Genomic DNA, 18,486 nt, shown 5'->3' on the forward strand with positions numbered 1-18,486 from the left:
GCTGCTGCACTTCTGCGGCAGGCCTCGACCACACAAACTCCGGAAGCTCCAGCGTATGCTGCAGCAGCAGTAGCAGCAGAGGAAGCAGCTGCGGCTCTTGCGCCAGTTCTTTGGGGGAAGGCAGCAAATGCCCTTCCGTCATCAGCAGCAGCAGCCGCTTCTGCCACTGCAGCAGCAGCTGCTGCTCCAGGAGGATGCACTGGAGAATCTCCCGAGGGGGTCCCTGGAAGCAATGCTGCTGCTGCAGTGTCTGCTGCAGCAGATGAGAGTCTGCAAGATGGCTTCGCTGAGCAGCCTGTGGAAGTTTCAAGTCGGGGCCGGCCCCGCCGGGGCCGCGGGAGGCCCCCCAGACGCAGGGGCCCCACAAGGGCTCTTAAGAACGGGGCGGCTCCTGCTGCAGCAGCTGCAGCAGCTGCAGCAGCAGCCGGCACTCCAGCTGCTCGATTTGGCCCCTATTCTGTCCCCTCTTTCGGGGCCCCGTAGAGCGGCTTGCACAGCAAACATGGCACTCTTCTCTCTGTACGTCTTGCGGCTTCCCCTGCAGCAGCGTGTGCTGCTGCAGCTACGATTGCCGTTCCTGCTCGCCCTGCGATTGGTCGACTTTTGCTGCTGTTCTTGCTGCTGTTCGATCTACTACATGCGCGACTTAAGAGCTGCTTCCAATGCAGCAGCTGCCCCCCTGCTGCTGTTATGCAGGCAGCTCGTGCCGTTGTTGCTGCTGCTGCTGTGTGCTGCAGTCATCTGGAAGAGCTGCAGCGAACAGCTGCTGGGGTCCGTGCCGCCACAAGTGGTGCTGCTGCTGGCAGTTTGCTGCATTCCAGTGACACTGAGACCGCATGCGTTTTTTTGCTGCAGCAGCTCCAGCGGGTCTTCTGCATATCTCGCCTAGATTACATCTCTTATGCGTCGCACATAAACGCCCTCAGAGAGCTGCAAGGCTCTCCCCACGGGAAAAAGGGTTCAGCCCAGGGGGGCCCCACTACTCAGGAGGGCCCCCCTCTCGAGGCCCTCCAGCCGGGTCCGCAGCCCTCCTGGGGAGAGCCCGGTGACCCTGTGCCTTCCCTTTCTCGTCTTTTGCTGCTGTACAGACACCCGGAAGCAGGGGGAGCCGCGCTGCAGCTTCCCTGGCTGCACACGGAAGCCCGGAAGGGGGGGCCCCTCTGCTTCCCTGACACTGACGGGGGGCCACGGGGCCCCACTAGGGGCCCTGTTGCTGCACCGCGGCTGCAGCTGCAGCACAGGGGCTCTCTGGGGCGGCAGCGAACTCAGCTGCCGGCCCCCTTTTTGAGTGCTGCATTCCGCAGCAGCGTTGCTGCTGCTGCACTTCTGCGGCAGGCCTCGACCACACAAACTCCGGAAGCTCCAGCGTATGCTGCAGCAGCAGTAGCAGCAGAGGAAGCAGCTGCGGCTCTTGCGCCAGTTCTTTGGGGGAAGGCAGCAAATGCCCTTCCGTCATCAGCAGCAGCAGCCGCTTCTGCCACTGCAGCAGCAGCTGCTGCTCCAGGAGGATGCACTGGAGAATCTCCCGAGGGGGTCCCTGGAAGCAATGCTGCTGCTGCAGTGTCTGCTGCAGCAGATGAGAGTCTGCAAGATGGCTTCGCTGAGCAGCCTGTGGAAGTTTCAAGTCGGGGCCGGCCCCGCCGGGGCCGCGGGAGGCCCCCCAGACGCAGGGGCCCCACAAGGGCTCTTAAGAACGGGGCGGCTCCTGCTGCAGCAGCTGCAGCAGCTGCAGCATCTGCAGCATCTGCAGAGGAGGAGGGGGCCCGCGAGAGCGACAGCAGCGAGGACTGGGTACTGCCCAAACGCCAGAAAAAGAAACGCAAGGCAGAGGCCCCCAGAAAAAGCCCCGGCCCTCAGGGGCCCCGAAGGGGCCCCGGAAGGCCCCGTAAGCAAGGGGGCCCCCCACAGCAGCAAGCGGCATCCCAGCAGCTCAACACTGGTGCAGCAGGGGAATCCGCAGCTGCACAAACAGCAGCAGCAGCAGAAGCGAGGGAGCCCGCTGCTGCTCACTCCCGAACTGCAGCTGCCTCCACCGACAGTGGTGCTGCAGCCCCCACAAGTGCTGAGTGTGCTTCCCGAGGAGCAGCAGCGGCAGCATCAGCTGCATTGGCAGCAGCAGAGTCAGCGGGCTCAGCAGCATGCACAGACTCAGCAGGTGATGCACATGCGGCTGCTGCTGCTGCAGGCACGCTGATGGACGTGGAACTATCGGCAGCAGCAGCTCCAGCAGGAGCAGCAGCAGCAGACAGCCAGTCAGCAGCAGAGACAGTAGTTCACGGCGAGGCTGATGCTTTCCTAGATTTGTTTGGGGAGGAAGCTGCAGGTACACAAGGTCTGAATTCGCGGTGATGCCACGGCGGCTGCTGCAGCGGGCCGCCGCCATGCCAGCAACAGCAGCATCGGCAGCAGCAGCATCGGCAGCAGCAGCTGCTGCACAGCTAGTTCGCAGCCAGCGCTGCTGCGGCAAAACGCAGCACTACAGCCCCTGCATGCTGCTGAGGGCTTAGTTAGAAACCGCGGGTGTGCAGGTTTTATTTCTTCCTTTTATACGGCTCGCTCACATCCCCCCGAGCCAGCCCCCGAAAGGGGAAATGAGTGCTTGTGGCGCCCCCGCAGGGTCACCTTGGGGAGCATTTGAATGCCAAATGCCTTCAGTTTTGTCTCATTTGTCTACCCCTGCCCCTCAGCTCCCCCGTAGTCCCCGGCCATGCACTGCTGCTGCTTCTAGTGCTGCTGCTGTAGCTGCCACAGCGGATGCTGCTGCCGCCACTGCTGTTGTTTCAGTCCGGCTGCCAGACAATGGGAGTGAGAGAGAGCCTTTCAGATATGTCCACCGGGCTTCGCAGCTCGCAGAGAAGCTGGGGGGCCTGCATTTCCCGTGCATCTGCACAAGTTCCCTGAAAGAAGTTGAGAAAAGTGAAGGTTACGCCCTCACACGGCTGTCTGTGTGCTAATGGCGGGCGAGCTGCAGCCCAAACTGTGAGGAGTGGGCGCCACAGAGCCTTGTCGTGGACGGCTCTCTGCGTTATAGCATTGTAAAAGTCATTAGTGTGGATGAAAAGGTATAGTTGAGGGGCCGAGGGACAAAAAACAATGAGGCATGGGCCACATCGGCTGAGGCCCGCCTGGCTGTGTGACCAGCGGTCCCATGAGGGGGCTTCAGGGCTTTTCAATGTTTACACACTTCCAAAAAAACAAACATTGAGAAGAAAGACGAGGAAATATCTTGCTGAATAGTGCATCAGCACTGAAATGGCATTATAGCAGCAGCTACATCAACTGTTGTGGCGGGCAGCAGCCAGCGCAGCGCGACAGATTGTGCGCCGATTTTAGATCTCTTGGTGCCGGTGTAGCTATTTTCACGAATTGTGTGGGTTTGTTAATACTAAATCAAGTCAAAAAAGTTATAAAGTTAGCTGTTTTCGTGGCTGTTTGGAGCTTGACGGCTCGCCGCTAGCAAGTGCCCCCCCCCCGTCATGCGTGGCTGCCGCTGACGGTGGTGGCAGCACACGGAGTTCGTTAAATATTTCTGTTTTCTCACACCTTTTCTTTCTTCTTTTCTCTTTTCTGTAGCCACTGTCTTCACATTTCTTCCTGAAAATGAGACGTGTGGCCGCTCCTGTATTGGTCCTCATCGCCACCTTGGTGGGAGGTACCATCGAGGTTCAAGGGAAGAAGGCGCCACCTGCCCCTAAGCAGGCTGAAGTGCCCAGCAAGTCGCCTCCCCCTCCTCCTCAGGAGCCAGCTCTCCCCCTCCACGTCGAGGAGGAGTGTTTCGCTGTTCCCTACAGTGTGGAGAAGACGTGCTACAGAGATGAGGTTGTCTCGCGCCCCTCCAGCTGTCCTCACCCCACTTCTCACGAGTTCTGTGCTGTCAGCCAGCAGGACGCCACTGGCAAGTGCCACCGCTTGGTAGAGCGCGAGGTCCAGTTCCAGTGCCCCAAGGCGTCGCAGCAAAAGCTCTGCGCCAAGGTGCCCAAGACCGTGAAGAAAAACTGCACGGAGCAGGTCGAGGAGAAGTTCGCCACCAGCTGCCCCAAGCAGATCAAAGTGCCCAAGTGCGAAATTGTGGCCAAGCCCGCCAGCGGCACGTGCATTGACTACGAGGCCTACAAGCAGGAGTATGACTGCTGGGGCAGCGAGACCACCATGGAATGCACAGTGGAGATGAGCGTCACTGCGAACAAATGCAAAAGAGAGGTCCAGACTCCCGAAGAGTACACTTACGAGGAGGTTGTGACTGAAAGACACTGCACCAAACGCAGCGCCATCGACCACGGCAAATGCCTCCGCAGCACAGTCACTGAGGAGCAGTACCCCTGCAATGAGCAGAAGTGGGAAAAGAAGTGCCAAGACGTCAAGAAGGTTGTCCAAGAGCCCTGCGAGAAGCAGGTCAAGGGCCTCGAAACCTACGACTGCAGTGAAATCAAGACCCAGCAGGTGCCCAAGACATGCACCCGGCGTGTTCCCCTCAAGGCCAAGGTCGAGAGGTGCGGTGACTACAAGAAGAAGGGAAGACTTCTCGCCGGGAAGAAGGGCAAGTGCAGGATGGTTGAGGTCGACACTGAGGAAATCGAAACCTACCCTTGCACTGAAGACGTGCACATCTCCGTGCCCAAAGTCTGCACGCGCGAAGTCAACCGCACGCAGCAGCACATGTGCCCCCGCGAGGTCCCCGACGTCCAGTGCGAGATGGAACTCAAGGAAATCCCCAAGAACTGTGTCCGCCAGGTGACCCAGGAGGAGGAGGTGCCCTGCTCTGCAGTGCAGCACTTCAACGAGTGCCAGGACGTGCCCCGCAAGGTGCAGCGCAAAGGCTACCGTTTCTCCAGCCGGCAAGAAACCTTCGACTGCCCCCGCCACGAGTTCTTCGAGAAGTGCCACGAGATCAAGAAGCCCCGCAGAAGCACCTGCTATGCGACTCTCTTCAGGCACATCGAGAAGCCCTGCGAACACCACGAGTTCGAGGAAGTTTGCAACGACGAGGAACAGACCGTCGACACTCCTTGCATTGACACCCGGCTCGCCGAAATTGAATTTGCATGCCCCGAACACATCGAGGAGGAACACTGTGTCAACGTTCCCGCCTACGAGATGGGCACTTGCACCACTGTTGTGCAGGAAAGCGAGGAGTACCCCTGCCCCAAGCGCGAGCCCAGGATCCGCTGCAAAAACGTCCGTGGCGAAAGGATCGGCACTTGTTTCAAGCCTGAGACCACCCGGGTCCCATACACTTGCTACGAGACAGACTACAAGGAGCAATGTGTCCAGCTTGCCACCACCGAGGCGCCCCCCCAGAAGGTCAAACCCGCAAAGAAGTAAATGTGGGGCTCGAGGCCTTCCGAATATTCATCCACCCATAATATTCACAATGAGTGAGGCCGCAGGCCTATGGAATATTCATCTGTCAATGTCCACATAATGAGTGGTGTGTACCCAGGAGATATGCATCGTTTGTTTTTCGGTATTTAGTAGCACTGTCTTCGAGGCTGACGACAACAACTGTCCCCTCAACCGCAGTGAGAAGGAGTAGGAGATGCCGCTTCCCGTGGACCATTGCAGCGGCAAAATCGTGAGCGGCAACAACTGCTGCTGCTGCTCCGATCCCGGCTCCCGTAGCTGCTCCCACAGCATTGGTATCTGCAGCAGCTTGGTGGAAGAGGCTTCAACATATACAGCAGCAGCAGCAAGTGCTGCTACTGCTGCTGTCAACGTCTCTTCAACCTTTGCGCTGCACCAGCGGCACTGGAGATGCAGCAACAATGAGAATAGCAGCAGCGAGGATTAATGCTGCTGTTTCTGTTGCGGCACGTGCTGCTGCAAAAGGGTCAGTAGCACCAGTTGACTCAGCAACAACGTGAACAGCGTCAGTACCAAGTGCTGGTGCGACCGCTGTTTCTGTTGCAATCCTGCTGCTGCGAAGCCCGTCATCCGCAGCGTGTCTGAGGAACATCATGTCAAACTTCTAGAGTTTGTATACACCATCCCCCTCAATCGTTTTCCATCATTCTTTTCGTTTATAAACTTTTTCGCCCGCTAAAATTATGGGAAATTACGACTTTCTTGTTTTAAGTAGACTTCCTTAGGACTGCAGCGCGGAAAGTGTGGGGCGCTTTATATTTGCAACGGAGCAATGTGTCCTCTGCGATATATAGCGTTATAACTGTTTCATTCCTTTTTTTTTCTTGTTGTTTAGTTTACTTATACTGATATAAGCAGTACACTATCAGCAGCACACATGTTTGTGGTCCATCTAGTGTAACACCTGCACTTATTAACGAGAGCAATATCTCTGTAATGGGAGTTTATCTCCTTTAACCCAGGAAGTAATCGATATTCATGAAAAGTTTTTAAAAATGAAAACAATTCTTCTGGAGGATGAATTTCCAACCACGCACGATTCTAGTAGTTCACAACAACCCATCGCCACTGTGCGTGATGCAGCCACTGCTGAAACTGCAAATTATGCTTCCATTGTTGCTGAATGTTGACAATCTCGTGAATAATTCTTCATTTGTAGCAGAAAGGAAGCAATTATCAGCAGTCTTCGGTGTATTGGTGAATTGAAGAGTTTTTTCTTCACTTCTCTGTTAACTGGTCCATTGGTCTGAAGAAGATCTTGAGATGCTTCTTTCCTCGTCAGTGACCTTCCACACTTGCTGCTGTGCCGCTGTCACCTTTCATGCCTGTATATTTTTAATTTTCAGTTTCATGTGCGTTTAATCGCTTCACACGAAAGCAAACACAGCCTGTGCTCTGGCAGCGCACTTCACCGTTGCCGACAGCGCACCAGTGGCGTGTACGGGCCCACAGTAAAACCCTTGAAATAACGCACGCTTAGATTAAAATGCGCTAAATTAGTTGTCAAATGTAGACCGGGGCGTCGTTGTGGCTTTCGGGGACATGTTATTCCAGGCCTTCTGTGGTGTAGTGTCTACTGCCTGCTGCAGCATTCCTCTCATCTGCCCCAAACGCGGCAACACTGCTGCAGAGGGAGCTCAAGTTGTTTGTTGCGGCTGTCCCACTCGCTACCAGAGAGCATACTGGCCCTCGCTGCCTCAGGGTGAGCAGCAAGGGCAGTAGCTGCAAGACAGCAGCACCAGGAGTAGCACTCTTACCGGCGGCAGTGTCTTGTGATTGCCGCCTTGCTGTTGTGCAGGAGCACCCCTTGGAGCAGCGGCGGCTCCACAAGCAGCAGTGGTAGAACCCGCAGCATCAGCAACTCCTGAAGTAACAGCAACGCCAGCACCATCACTAGAGCCGTCACCGCAGCAGCCAGCAACAGCAGGAGAAACAGCGGCAACAGAAGCAGACAGAGCAGTACCGACGTTCGTCAGAGAAGAATTAGACACTGTGGTACAAGTGGCGGGTTCGGCACAATTAGCAGCTGCAGAAGAACTTACAGCGGTGACAATAAGAGAAACAGCAGCAGTGGAAACAACAGAGACAGCAACAGCTTCACCAGTGCCACAGGAAGGGAGAGGAGCCAGGGGGTCTGTGCTGCCAGAGTGGGTCTCTTTCTGTATCGACACCATAGCATCTGTGTGTTCATCCATCATTCGTGCCGCTCGTCGCGCTGCTGCTGCTGCTGCTTCCGTCGTTGCTGCAATTGTATCCAGGGGTAGCAGCAACTGTGAGGAACAGGATCCGACACGCACTGAGGAACAACCCGATAGGAAATAGTAGCAGCAGCACCCCTGACACCAGCTGTGCGTTGCAGCAGCAGCAGCGACAGTGGGAACAGGGAGAGTAGCAGCAGATAAGCATCTGCCGCAGAAAAGTAGCAATAGCAGCAGCAGAAACAACAACAACGCATGTAGCATTGCAGACACCGTTTCAGAGTGGAAAAGAGCTCAGAGTCTCCATACAGGATGTCCAGTGGCCCCAGACTGTCACAACGCAGCAGCAACAACAGCAACAGCGGCAACAACTGCATGATCAGCAGCTCAAGATACGCAGCTCAGGAGACGCAGCATCAGAAATAGCTGTTGCAGCGGGCAAGCGTTAGGAAAACGGCGGCCTGTGGCCATTCAGCGTTGCAACCGCAGCAGCAGCACCGGCAAGAACATTTGTGGTAGGAGCAAGCAGCTTCAAGATGCTGACGTTGCAGCTTCCGCCCCGCGACAGCACAGTCGATTTCACTTCGCACGGATACGAAATTATAGCTTTTGTTGGTGAGTTGGCGTGGCTGCTGCAGTTGCTGGCTTCGTTGCGTTTGCTGGCGCTGCTGCCTTTGCTATGTCCTTCACTTGTTACTGCACCTCCTGCTGTTGCTGTGGCTGTTGCTGCTGCGGCTCGAGCTTCTGCTGCTGATCACTGTGTGAAACACTTGGGGGACGAACCTTAAGGGGACACTAGCTTAGTTTTCTTTTGAGGCTGCTGGAGTTGCGGGGCTGAGGCAATGCAGTTACTTAGTGGCATCCATAGGAGCATTTGCAGCAGGAGCTATGCCTGCTGCAGCCGCGGCTGACATTTCACAAAGCTGCAGTTGTTCGCTCGGAAGGCCGTCCTCCAGCGCTCCTGCAGCTGCAGCAAAGTAGTTTCTGTCTTCCAGCAGCAAAAATACTGCTGTTGGTGCTTTCTCTGTTGCTGCTGCCATTACTGTTGCCGCTGGTATTGCTGCCGCTGCTGCAGGACGCGGCCAGTTCGGTGTTGCATATAAAGTCCGTCGGCTCTCAGACTCGAGCGAATGGCTGGCGAAGCAAATTGACTTGAGCTGCCTCGATGAGAGGGACAGAAAACTCAGCTTGCAGGAGGCGGAGGTCAGATAATAGCTGCTGCTTTCACTGCTAGCCAAACAACAACACCGGAACTTACACAAGTAGTAAGAGTAGTTATGCTGCCGCTGCAGCAAAAACAGAGGCAGTATTGGCATGTTGCACTTTTATGGGAAGCCGCAGCAGCAACAACTTCCCTCCGCTGTAGATAATGGACTTAAAGTGAACAAAAGAAGAGATAGTTCAAAGGAAGAAAATATGGCAATCCCGAGATACTTGCCATCAACTGATGTGACACTGCTACCCAATCCACTTTTTGTCTGACTTTGTTTGTCTCTCTTACTTGAACTTCCCCGCCACTGCTTGCTCGTGAATCAAAAGTTGCAATATTGCTATGGTCCTCTGTTTCTGCATCCAGTGCGACTCCTGCCTGCATTTTTCTCCAGTGTCTCTGTTGCTTCCTGTTTGGAAAAGGTCATTCATATTCGCCGGGTGTTGCTGATGTGCTTTATGTCTGGTTGGGCGCTGTCAGTACCCCTTTACCCGTGATTCGCCTTTGCCTCACTTTTGCCGGTGCTGCTGCATTTCTGCATCGCCGTCTTATGATCGTGTAAACGCACCACGTAGACTCATTGTTTCCTGCCTGTGGACAAAACAGCTATTGCAGCTATTGCAGCTACGCAGCTATTGCACCTATTGCAGCTGTCGCGGATCTACTTCCTTGTGTCTCCGTTTCCATCTATGTTTCGCTCTGCTCGTTTGTCTGTGGCGTTCTTTGTGCGCCTGGCAATTCCTGTACCACAGTGTCATTTTGCTTGCCTGTCGGTTTTCTGCCTCCCGTGCTTCTTCTTGCAGAGAGCCCCTAAATCTATACGTCACAACTAGTACTGAAACTGAGACTGGGGGGAACATTTTTCATGTGTTTGGCCAGAAGCTCATGATGCGCCAACAGCAATCTATGCCTTATTGTGTGCCTGCGCTTCTGCTTGTGTAGCTGCTTGTTTTCCAGTCCTTGTCTGTGAACCTGCCTCAGCGACTCTTGCGCTCTTAGTTTTCACCGTTGTCTGCCTTGGGAATGTCTGTAGACCTCCCTAAGTGCATCTAAAAACATTAGCTTTGCGTCCGTGTGTTAGTGTTTGTGTTCTTTTTTTGAGTGTGCGTTTCTATTTGTGTTTGTCTTCTTTCACTTTATGTCTCTATTTCCTTTGTGTGCGTGCAGTTGATGAAGCGCCTGCGCCACCCCTCAGTGGTTCGCTGCGTGGAGTCCTTTGTGATACTGAATTCGTTTCTAGTGATAGTGATGGAATACTGTTCGGGAGGGGACCTGACCTCGTTTATAGAGCAAAGACGAGCACCCCCTAGCAGCCCCAGAGAGCCCCACAACAGCGCTAGAAACGGAGGCAGCAGCAGCTCCTCCCTGTCCAGCCAAGAAAAGCCGCAGCTGCTGGAAGAACAGCAGATCCTAGAGTGGCTGCTGCAGCTGTTGCGGGGGCTTAAATACGTGCATTCGCAGAGAGTGCTTCACAGAGACCTGAAACCCAGCAACATTTTACTCTCTCCTGCAGCGGAGGCGGAGTCGCCGCAGGCCCATAGAAACTGTGGCGCAGGCGGGCCTCAGCAAGATGGGTACCCTGAAAGTGGATGCAATTGTGCTGGCGCTGTGGACCCTGTGGGCTCTAAGTGTTCTATCTGCCCTGAAGGCAGCGGCTTGTCTTTGAAAATTGGGGACTTTGGCATTAGTAAGGTGATGTCAGCCACTCTAGGAGTGGCGAAGACAGCTGTGGGTACTCCCCAATACATGTCACCGGAAATGCTGGAGTCTCGCCCGTACACAATAAAAAGTGATGTTTGGGCCTTGGGCTGCGTTTTGTACGAGTTGTGCACTTACCGCAATGCCTTTTCTGCGGACTCCTTCATTTCGCTGGTCTGGACTATTGCCTTTGCCCCTGTTGAACCCATTAGCAGTATCTACACGCCCCACCTCTCTCGCCTTCTATTCTCTATGCTCGAGAAGGACCCCGCAAGACGCCCCACTCCCACGCACCTACTGAGGGACCCGTTCCTGCAGGCATTCGTACGCAGGCGCAGACAGGCGCCGGCCCTGCTGCTGCCGCTGCAGCCGGAGGCTGAGCAGCAACAGCAGCAGCGCCAGCAGCGACAACAGAGGGAACACCACCAGCAGCACATGCATATCGAAGAAGAATCTGCTGATCTGGGATTAACTTCAGGCTCAGAAATGCTCGGAGTAGACGAGGTTTTGGAAGATCGTCAGCAGCAGGGACGGCAGCAGCAGGACGAGCAGGAGAGGGCGCAGCAGCTGGTGCAGCAGCGAGGAGAGAAGCCTAGGACGCGAAGAGAGACAAGAGCTCCATCCTTTGCTGTCTTTACTGACGAGTACCTCCAAATTATCTTTGGGAGAATCACAGAACGGTGAGCGCACATGACAGTGCAACGACTACGGCAGCTTTCAAAAGGCATTTCAGCAGCGCTTCCAACAGCAGCAAGTGCGGCTGCACTTGCTTTAGTGAGCAGAGAGAACTTCAACAGACACCAAGCATTTGTCTCGAAGCTCGTCTGGCTGCATGTGTCAAGCTAGTCCAGGCACCATTTTGCTTCGCCTCTGCTTTTGCTGCTGCTGCTGCTACACGTACTGCTCCTGCAGGCTAGCTGACCGGTCATCTGCCTTGTTTATTCTGTGGCGGGCGTGGCAGCAAACAGCGCCAGGACCTGCCGAAGCCTTTTCCGACTCTGTGGATAAGGACATGCGTGTGGTTGGTGCCGCTTCGCAGTTTCGCACTGCGGATCCCCCTAGCGCTTCTGACAATGGCATGCAACAGCGAACAGGGGAAGCTATACAGAGTTCTGCTCTTGAGGAAAGGGTGCCGACAGAAGCAGAAGAAGTTGCTCTTCTCGGTTAGTCTGAGGCGCATTTCTTGCATTCAACATAGAAAATGCTGCTGTTGCTGCTTTTATTGCTGTCGCTGCCGTTGCTGCATGGCCTACGGCGGAAGCAGTGAAGGATTTGCAGGCTTGCTTGAGTGAATGGCGCCCAGATGCAGCTGCAGAATTTCAGGTGGTCTTTAGCTTCAAAACTATCTCACTGCCAATGTTGCTGCTGTTGTTGCCGCTGATTGGTAGAGAGGACTTTGACCATGGCTTGGTTGGAGGCCTTCGTGGACTTGGCAGAAGCGCACGTCTCTCAAGTTGAAGTGGGCATCGCTCTCCAGCAAATTCAAACCCAGTGCCTCTCTCCAGTGTACGTATTTCTTGCGACCGCCGCTACTGCTGCTCAGACTGCTGTGCTTCTGCTGCTCCAACTGTCTAGCCCCATACCAAGTAAATCCATTTTTCGTGAACGAAGGCGTGATGTCCGAGCCTGTCGTGCAGCTGCCCTCATGCAGTAGCAGCAGCAAGGGGAACGGTGAGCCCTTTGCCCTACACTGCCGCTGATGTATTGAATGCTGTGTTTAGTTTCTGCTGCTGCAACTTCAGGTTGACTGCGGGCTACTTCTTTGGTCGTCTGATGCACGAGAGGCATGCTGCCTATGAGGAGTCTCTTTGCTGGGCCATCCAAGTGGTGGATTCGGCAACAGCTCCAGGGGATTCCCCGAAGCAGCAGCAAGGAGGGAGAGGCGTGCCAGCAGCGTCGCCTCGAGGAGTCGGGAGTGAGGCCCTGGGAGCGGCCTTTGCTCTTTTTGACACTCAGAAGTCTCAAGTCATCAGCCGGTCAGCTTTATGCGTTTTGTTTGTTGCTGCTACAGCTTGGTGAAGTCATGGTGGTGTTCATCTCTGCGCGTACATTTGCTGCCTTCAACTTCTGATGGATTACGTTAATAAGTTGTGATACTTTCGACCAATCATGGCATGTATTTCAAGGTATATGGTTTGGGATTTGCGTGTGCAGGCAGCATTTCCGCACGGTGCTGCATGTGTGTTTGCCTTCTTTGTCGTCCCTGCTGCTGGACAAAGCCTACCAGCTGACGCCTAAGGACAAGGCGGGCAACGTGAGGTGAGGAAGCACATCACAAAGAGAAGCAGCAAGAGTCATACCATGCAGTATAAGTAGGTGCAGGGAATGCGCAACACCAGTGGTCTCTATAGATAGATTTCGGGGGCAATGCAACTCAGAAGAGCAGCCGCTGCCAAAGCAAATCCTTTCAAAATTAATTCTTGTGGTCGATTCCCAGAGGAAGATTTATTGGCCCAAAGTTTCTACTTCTGATGCTCTTCCTTTTGCCTTTGCTTTTGCTCACGGCAACGCTCAGGTTCAACATGTGGCTGAAGCGGCTTTCGGTTGCGAAACAACGATCAAACATTGCGGCAGCAGATTCAGGCTCTGCTGCTGCTGCTGCTCCTCCTCCTGTCCCTCCAGCTGCTGTTCCTAACAGCCTTTCTCCTGCAGTTGAACGCAAAAGGAATGCGGCTGATGAGGCTGCGGGTGATCAGCTGCATACAGGGCTCCCAAACACGGGAATCAACCCTGCTCCAGAGTCGCCTTTAGCAACGAAACTAAGCAGCGCAACAAGGGCAGCAGCCGCAACAGAAGCAACAACAGCGGAGATACCTCAAAAACATGCAGTCATCCCAGTGGAACGGTGCGACCTGCATGCATCTTCATCAACAGCAGAAGCAACAGACACAGCAGTGGCACACGCAGCAGCAGCGCCCACAGCTGGATCAAATGTAGCAACAGCAGAAGCAGTGCAGCAGCAACAACGTGACTTCAGTTCTCTTCCGACACTTGATTCTGTTTTGACTCATGCCAGCCGGCCCAACGAGCCGCACCAGCAGTACAGGGAAGAGGGCCAGCAGGATCAGCAGCAGCACCAGCAGGTGTCCCAACGGCAGCAAGAGCCGCAGCAAGAAGAAGAAAGAAGGCAACCGCTCCATTTTCTCGCCAATCCGCAGCCGAAAGAAAGCGAAAACGGCCAACTCCCAAGTTCCCCAGGCGATACCAGCAGCAGAGGCGGCAGCAGCAACAGAAGCAGTTCAAGCAAAACAAGTAACAGTTCCTGCTTGGACAATTCATGGCTTGACACGAGACCTGACCAATCCTATTATCAAAAGAGCAACAGCAACAGCAACAGTCAGCGGAGTAGCCGAGAATGGCAGCAGCAAAAGGGGCAGAGCACTCTAGTGACCTGCTGTCCCACTTCTTCAACGCCGTCTGTGGCCAACTCTCCTGAAGCTGTCAGCCCCAGCAGCTGCCTCTTTCATCGTCCATCTGTGCCCCTGTATACGTTCCTAACAGCTCACTCTAGCGGTAAAAACAGCGACAACAGCAGGAGCAGCAGCAGCAGGGTGCCTGCAATGGATGTGTTGGCGCATCCGGTGGATTCATCTTTGCAGCATCCACAGCAGGCACACAATAAGCTGCGCCAGCAGCTTCCACAGCAGTTGCAGTACCACAGCCCGCTACAGCAGGGCCTGCTTCTACCTGAGCAGCAAAGGGCTGTTAATCAGCACAAACTGAGCCGTGAGCATCTGGAGCCGCCAGCACTTGATGCTTCTGCAGAAGGAAGTCCTGCTTCTTCTGCTGCTGACTGCTGCTCCTTTGTTCTGCGGCTTCCTTCGGAGTCACCGTCGGCTGCTGGTGAGGTTTCGGTTGTATCCACTGCTCCGATGTTCGGTTGTGCATGCATCCCAGAAGCAGCAACTGAAACACGGGCATGCATTCAAACTGCCGGTGAGGCAAACTATGAGCAGCAGGAGCAGCAGCAGGACACGGAGGCACTGCCACTCAAATGGAAACCCGGTGCATCAGAAGAGGAGTCAATGGATCTTTGCAGCGCCTTGCAGCAGGCTGAAAAGCCTTTTGCTCCCGCTGCAGCTAGTATTTTTGGTGGTGACGAGTCTGCTGCTTGCCAGTTTCTCCAAATTGGATCTATCGACACACCTCAGACAACGGGTGCATCCTTACGGACTCCTCCTGCAAGCGCAGCAAATATTGTTACTCCTGCAGCTTGTGTTTCTACTGCTGATGCAAACTCTGGTGTCCCTGGAGCCCAATGCTCCATTGCAGCTTGTTCACATGGACCCCAGGACAATCAAGTGAAGCAACATGAACAACTGCATCGGCAGCAGCGGCAGCAGAACCAACAGCAACAAGTGCAGCAAGAGCAGCAGCAACAACAGCAGTGGACACTGGGCCTTCAGGCCGATCCCAATATTCGCCAGTCCGAAGGGCTGCAGCCATCCAGATGGGAACGCAGTGGCAGCACTTGCTGTCTCCGCAGACGCCGGCGCAGCAGCAATAGCAGCAGGCCCACCGAAATATGCCACAGGAGGAGCAGCAGCAGCAGCAATGAAAAGCACTACTGCATGGAATTTGGTAGCCAGATGGAGAAGTGCAGCACAAATTTTCAGGCTTTCGAAATTAAAATGAGCCCGTCAAAAACTTTCAGCAAGCAGCAGCAGCAGCAAGACGCACAACCCTGGCAGCCGCTTCTGCAGGAGCAGCATCAACAGAAGCAGCAGCATCAGCAACAACAGATGCAAGGGCACATACACCAAATGCAGCAGGCGCATCAGATGCAGCAACAGATGCAGCAGCATATGCAGCAGCATATGCACCAGCAAAATGAAAGACAGCACTCCCAGCCACCTGAGCTGCAGACTGAGCAGGCCGCCGTCTCCCCTGTTACTGCCGCAACTGAGGCCTCGTTCTTTTGCAGCTATAGGAAAAGTGGAAGCTGTTGCAGCAGCAGGAAGGTAGTTCCTGCTAGTTGCTGCAGCAGGGGCCATATCGACCCACGTCAGGTAGGCAGGACGCTGAAGGAGGAGCTGCAGCTTCTGCATCAACTTCAGCAGCACGACCACACCCGTGGGGATGATGTAGTCTTTGCTTGCACGCCTTCCTTGTGTCCCTCACACAGAGGTCAGCAGCAGCACCAGAGGCAGCAGCAGCTCATCAGGCTGCACCAGGCACTAATGCAACAGAAGCTGAAACACCCTATGCATCATCCCATGTGTGGGGCCGAGACAGCCGAAAGCACGCCGCTTTGTCTGGGTGCTGCTGCAAGAGCAGCTAATTCAGCAGATGGGCAGCAACTGCAACATGCTGAGGGATGGAGCTGTTGCTGCAGCACAACAGCCAGTAGTGGCGCGAGAGGCAGAGCCTCCACACCTCTTAGTGCCTGCAGCAAAGCCCCAAACTTTTCTTCACCTCAGATGGCACGCTGTTCCCCACAGGTCGTCTGGATGTCCAACAACAGCAGCAGCAGCAGCAGCTGTCTCTGCGGCCAAGGAGGTCTCAGGTGCCTCCCTCAACAACGGTACACTCCCTTGTCGCCATTGTTCGAGGGCACCGAAAAATTTGCCACAGCAGAAGAAACAGGACTAGCCGTAGCGGCTGCTACTGTCGCCGAGCTTCCACTGATGCAACGGTTGCTGCAGCAGCTGCAGGCAGAAAGTGTTGCTTGCTGCAGCGCAGCAATGGACTTGGGGGAAGACCCTTTACTCTGGAGTCAAGAAACTCAGGCGGCCACTCGCGCTGCCCTCACATCACTTTCAGCAGGAGCATATACTGCTGGGGCAGCAAATTCAGCACGATCTGAGACTGCTACCCTTTCTGCAGAGCCAGTATGTGGACGCAGTTTGATCTCCCAGCAGAATAAAAAGCTCTTCAACGAATGGGCAGTGGCAGTGCAGGCACTGCAGGCAGAAACAGCAACGAAGCTTACTGCGCTGCGTGCACAGAATGAAGACCGTCAAACACCGGCCAGCAAAAGCATTGGGCTGGAAAGCAGCAACACACATACAGCAGCCGCAGGAAACATGCAAGAGTGCACAGTCTCACAAGCAACTCCACAGACAACAACAGTAGAGGCGACGAACACAGCAACAGCGATGGTACAAGCAGCTGATAAAGTCGCCGTTGCGAAGCAGCTGGAACAGAAATACCTGTCTGTCGCGTCTTCCATTCAAGCACAGACGATCACTTCAGCGAGGTTCCTCTTGCATTTCTGTCCAGAAGCTGAGGTGTATGTACAGCTAGCTCTACTTCGGGAACAGCTTACTCGCGAAGTCGTCGTAGGACTCCGAATGGCAGCTGTAGCGCCAACAGTAGCAGCAACTTCAGGAAGCCCAGTAGAAAAGACTGCAGCAGCACCCTCTGCTGCAGAAAGAGGGGACGTGCGTACTTTGTTTCATGCGGTGGCGGAGAAGAAACAGCTCTTGCAAAGGCTTGGAGCAACTAAGCAGCAGCCCCTGCAGCAATGGTTGAAGGAGGCCCCTGCGCTGGAACAGTTAGCTGCTATGGAGGACGCTCTCTGGGGAGGACGTGGGGTTAGCAGGACGAGCTGGCTATACACATCAGCTGCCGCGTTTGCTGCTGTTGACTGCCTCGTTACCGAAACACTGCAAGAAATATCAGCAGCGATTCGGCGCAAGCAAGAGAACTGCAGCGTTCTGCTGGCGCATCAGTGTTATCAACAGCACGTGAACCACCAAAATAAAATGATTCAGGTAGAACTGAGGGAGCAGCACCTCCGGCCACGAAGAAACACTGCTCCGGCAGCAGCAGTAGCAGTTGCTGCTCCAACGGCCACTTGTGCTGGGACGCCCTCTGTTGATGCTGTAGTTGGCTCAACAGCACCAGACGGCCAATTCTTCCAGCTGCGGCCTTCTCCGCTATCCTACTGTACGCTTTCGGCGGGACAGCAGCAGCAACAGCAGCAACTTCATCTGAGTGGGCAATCCCCTTGGCATCTTCAATCGGGTGCAGATCTCGCTGTACCCACAGCAGCGTCAGCAAACGCAGCACCGCCGGAAGCAGGAACAGGCGCTGCTGCTCAGAATCACCTGCTGCTGCATATTCCCAACATTTGCCCAAGTCCTTCTTGGGCAGGCAAGTGTTTCTGTTGTGAAAACAGCAGGAATGCCGTGAGCAGTGGTAGCAAAGCCAGCGGCGAATGCAAGGCCAGTGCCAGTCGATGCAAGAGTCAAGTAAGCAGCAAAATGAGCAACAGCAATGGCAACAGGCATGGCTACCTGCAGCCGCATCGTCGGTGTACTAGCCCCACGGGCAGGTGGTGCGCAGTGACCCCAGCAACGGAGACGAGGCATGATGGCATCTGCTGCAGCAGCAAAAGAAACGGCTCAGTGTCAATCCCGCTGCGCTCTCCAATGTGGCAACAGCGAGAGCTTCAGGCGCAGCAAAGCCTGCAACAGCAGCTGTTCCTGCAGGCTCAGCAACAGCAGAGGCAGTATTCCTGGCAGCAACAGCGCGTGCAGCACTTCAAGGTGTTGATGCAACAGCAGCAGCAGCAGCAGCACGGCGTATTGCAGCAACAGTACCCAGTCCTCTTTCACCTCCAGGAACAGCAGCAGCGTCTCCAACCACAAATGCTGCCACTGCTCCAGCAGCACCACTCAGATATGACACCAACCTTCCACGGCTTTGAGGCCATGGCATTCCCTGCCAGTGATATGCAGCAGCAGCAGCAGCACCACCACCACCACGGCCAGCAGCTGCTACAGGCAGTGTTTCTGCCGCCGCAGCAGCAACTACAACAGCAGCAGCAACTGCAGCAGCAGCTGCTGACGCCGCAACATTATTAACTAAGCTTTTCTAAACTACAAGCGCTTTTCGGTAGTTGACGACGCGGCAGCAGCTCGAAAGCAGAAGAAGTTTGCTGTTTATCAGTGTCACTTCAGGCTGCTATTCCTGATATCTACGCTGTGCTTCTTGTCACAGTAGAAGCGCGTAACTGTCGCGAAAAGCTACAGCGCAGAGGCAAACGATGTCATCCTCAGGCAAAGCGTGATG

The 18,486-nt window shown here is 54.8% G+C and overlaps 4 protein-coding genes across 4 annotated transcripts in view; all 4 read left to right on the top strand.

Moving 5' to 3' along the window:
• ETH_00025340 (uncharacterized protein) overlaps positions 1-2,349 on the top strand; it is a gene marked incomplete at both ends in the record, with an annotated part of 6,264 nt that extends 3,915 nt beyond the window's left edge. Inside the window, 2 exons of the mRNA XM_013372637.1 lie at positions 22-479; positions 738-2,349. Coding sequence (XP_013228091.1) covers positions 22-479; positions 738-2,349 — 2,070 coding nt within the window. The remainder of the gene's footprint in view (positions 1-21; positions 480-737) is intronic.
• Positions 2,350-3,600: 1,251 nt separating this feature from the next.
• ETH_00025345 (uncharacterized protein) lies at positions 3,601-5,322 on the top strand (the record flags this gene model as incomplete). The annotated part of the gene is made up of 1 exon (XM_013372638.1): positions 3,601-5,322. The coding sequence occupies one exon, from the start codon at positions 3,601-3,603 to the stop codon at positions 5,320-5,322; it is 1,722 nt and encodes a 573-aa protein (XP_013228092.1).
• Positions 5,323-6,356: 1,034 nt separating this feature from the next.
• Positions 6,357-7,683, top strand: ETH_00025350 (uncharacterized protein; the record flags this gene model as incomplete). The annotated part of the gene is made up of 2 exons (XM_013372639.1): positions 6,357-6,435; positions 7,160-7,683. The coding sequence occupies 2 exons, from the start codon at positions 6,357-6,359 to the stop codon at positions 7,681-7,683; spliced, it is 603 nt and encodes a 200-aa protein (XP_013228093.1).
• A 412-nt stretch (positions 7,684-8,095) lies between these two features.
• ETH_00025355 (NEK kinase, putative) lies at positions 8,096-18,278 on the top strand (the record flags this gene model as incomplete). Its single annotated transcript, XM_013372640.1, has 8 exons — positions 8,096-8,174; positions 8,635-8,762; positions 9,937-11,147; positions 11,380-11,630; positions 11,856-11,973; positions 12,210-12,443; positions 12,622-12,726; positions 12,983-18,278. The coding sequence occupies 8 exons, from the start codon at positions 8,096-8,098 to the stop codon at positions 18,276-18,278; spliced, it is 7,422 nt and encodes a 2,473-aa protein (XP_013228094.1).
• Positions 18,279-18,486: the final 208 nt, after the last annotated feature.

The sequence above is a fragment of the Eimeria tenella genome, genomic scaffold (assembly GCF_000499545.2).
Source record: "Eimeria tenella Houghton genomic scaffold, Eth_scaff101, whole genome shotgun sequence".
Classification (NCBI taxonomy): domain Eukaryota; phylum Apicomplexa; class Conoidasida; order Eucoccidiorida; family Eimeriidae; genus Eimeria; species Eimeria tenella.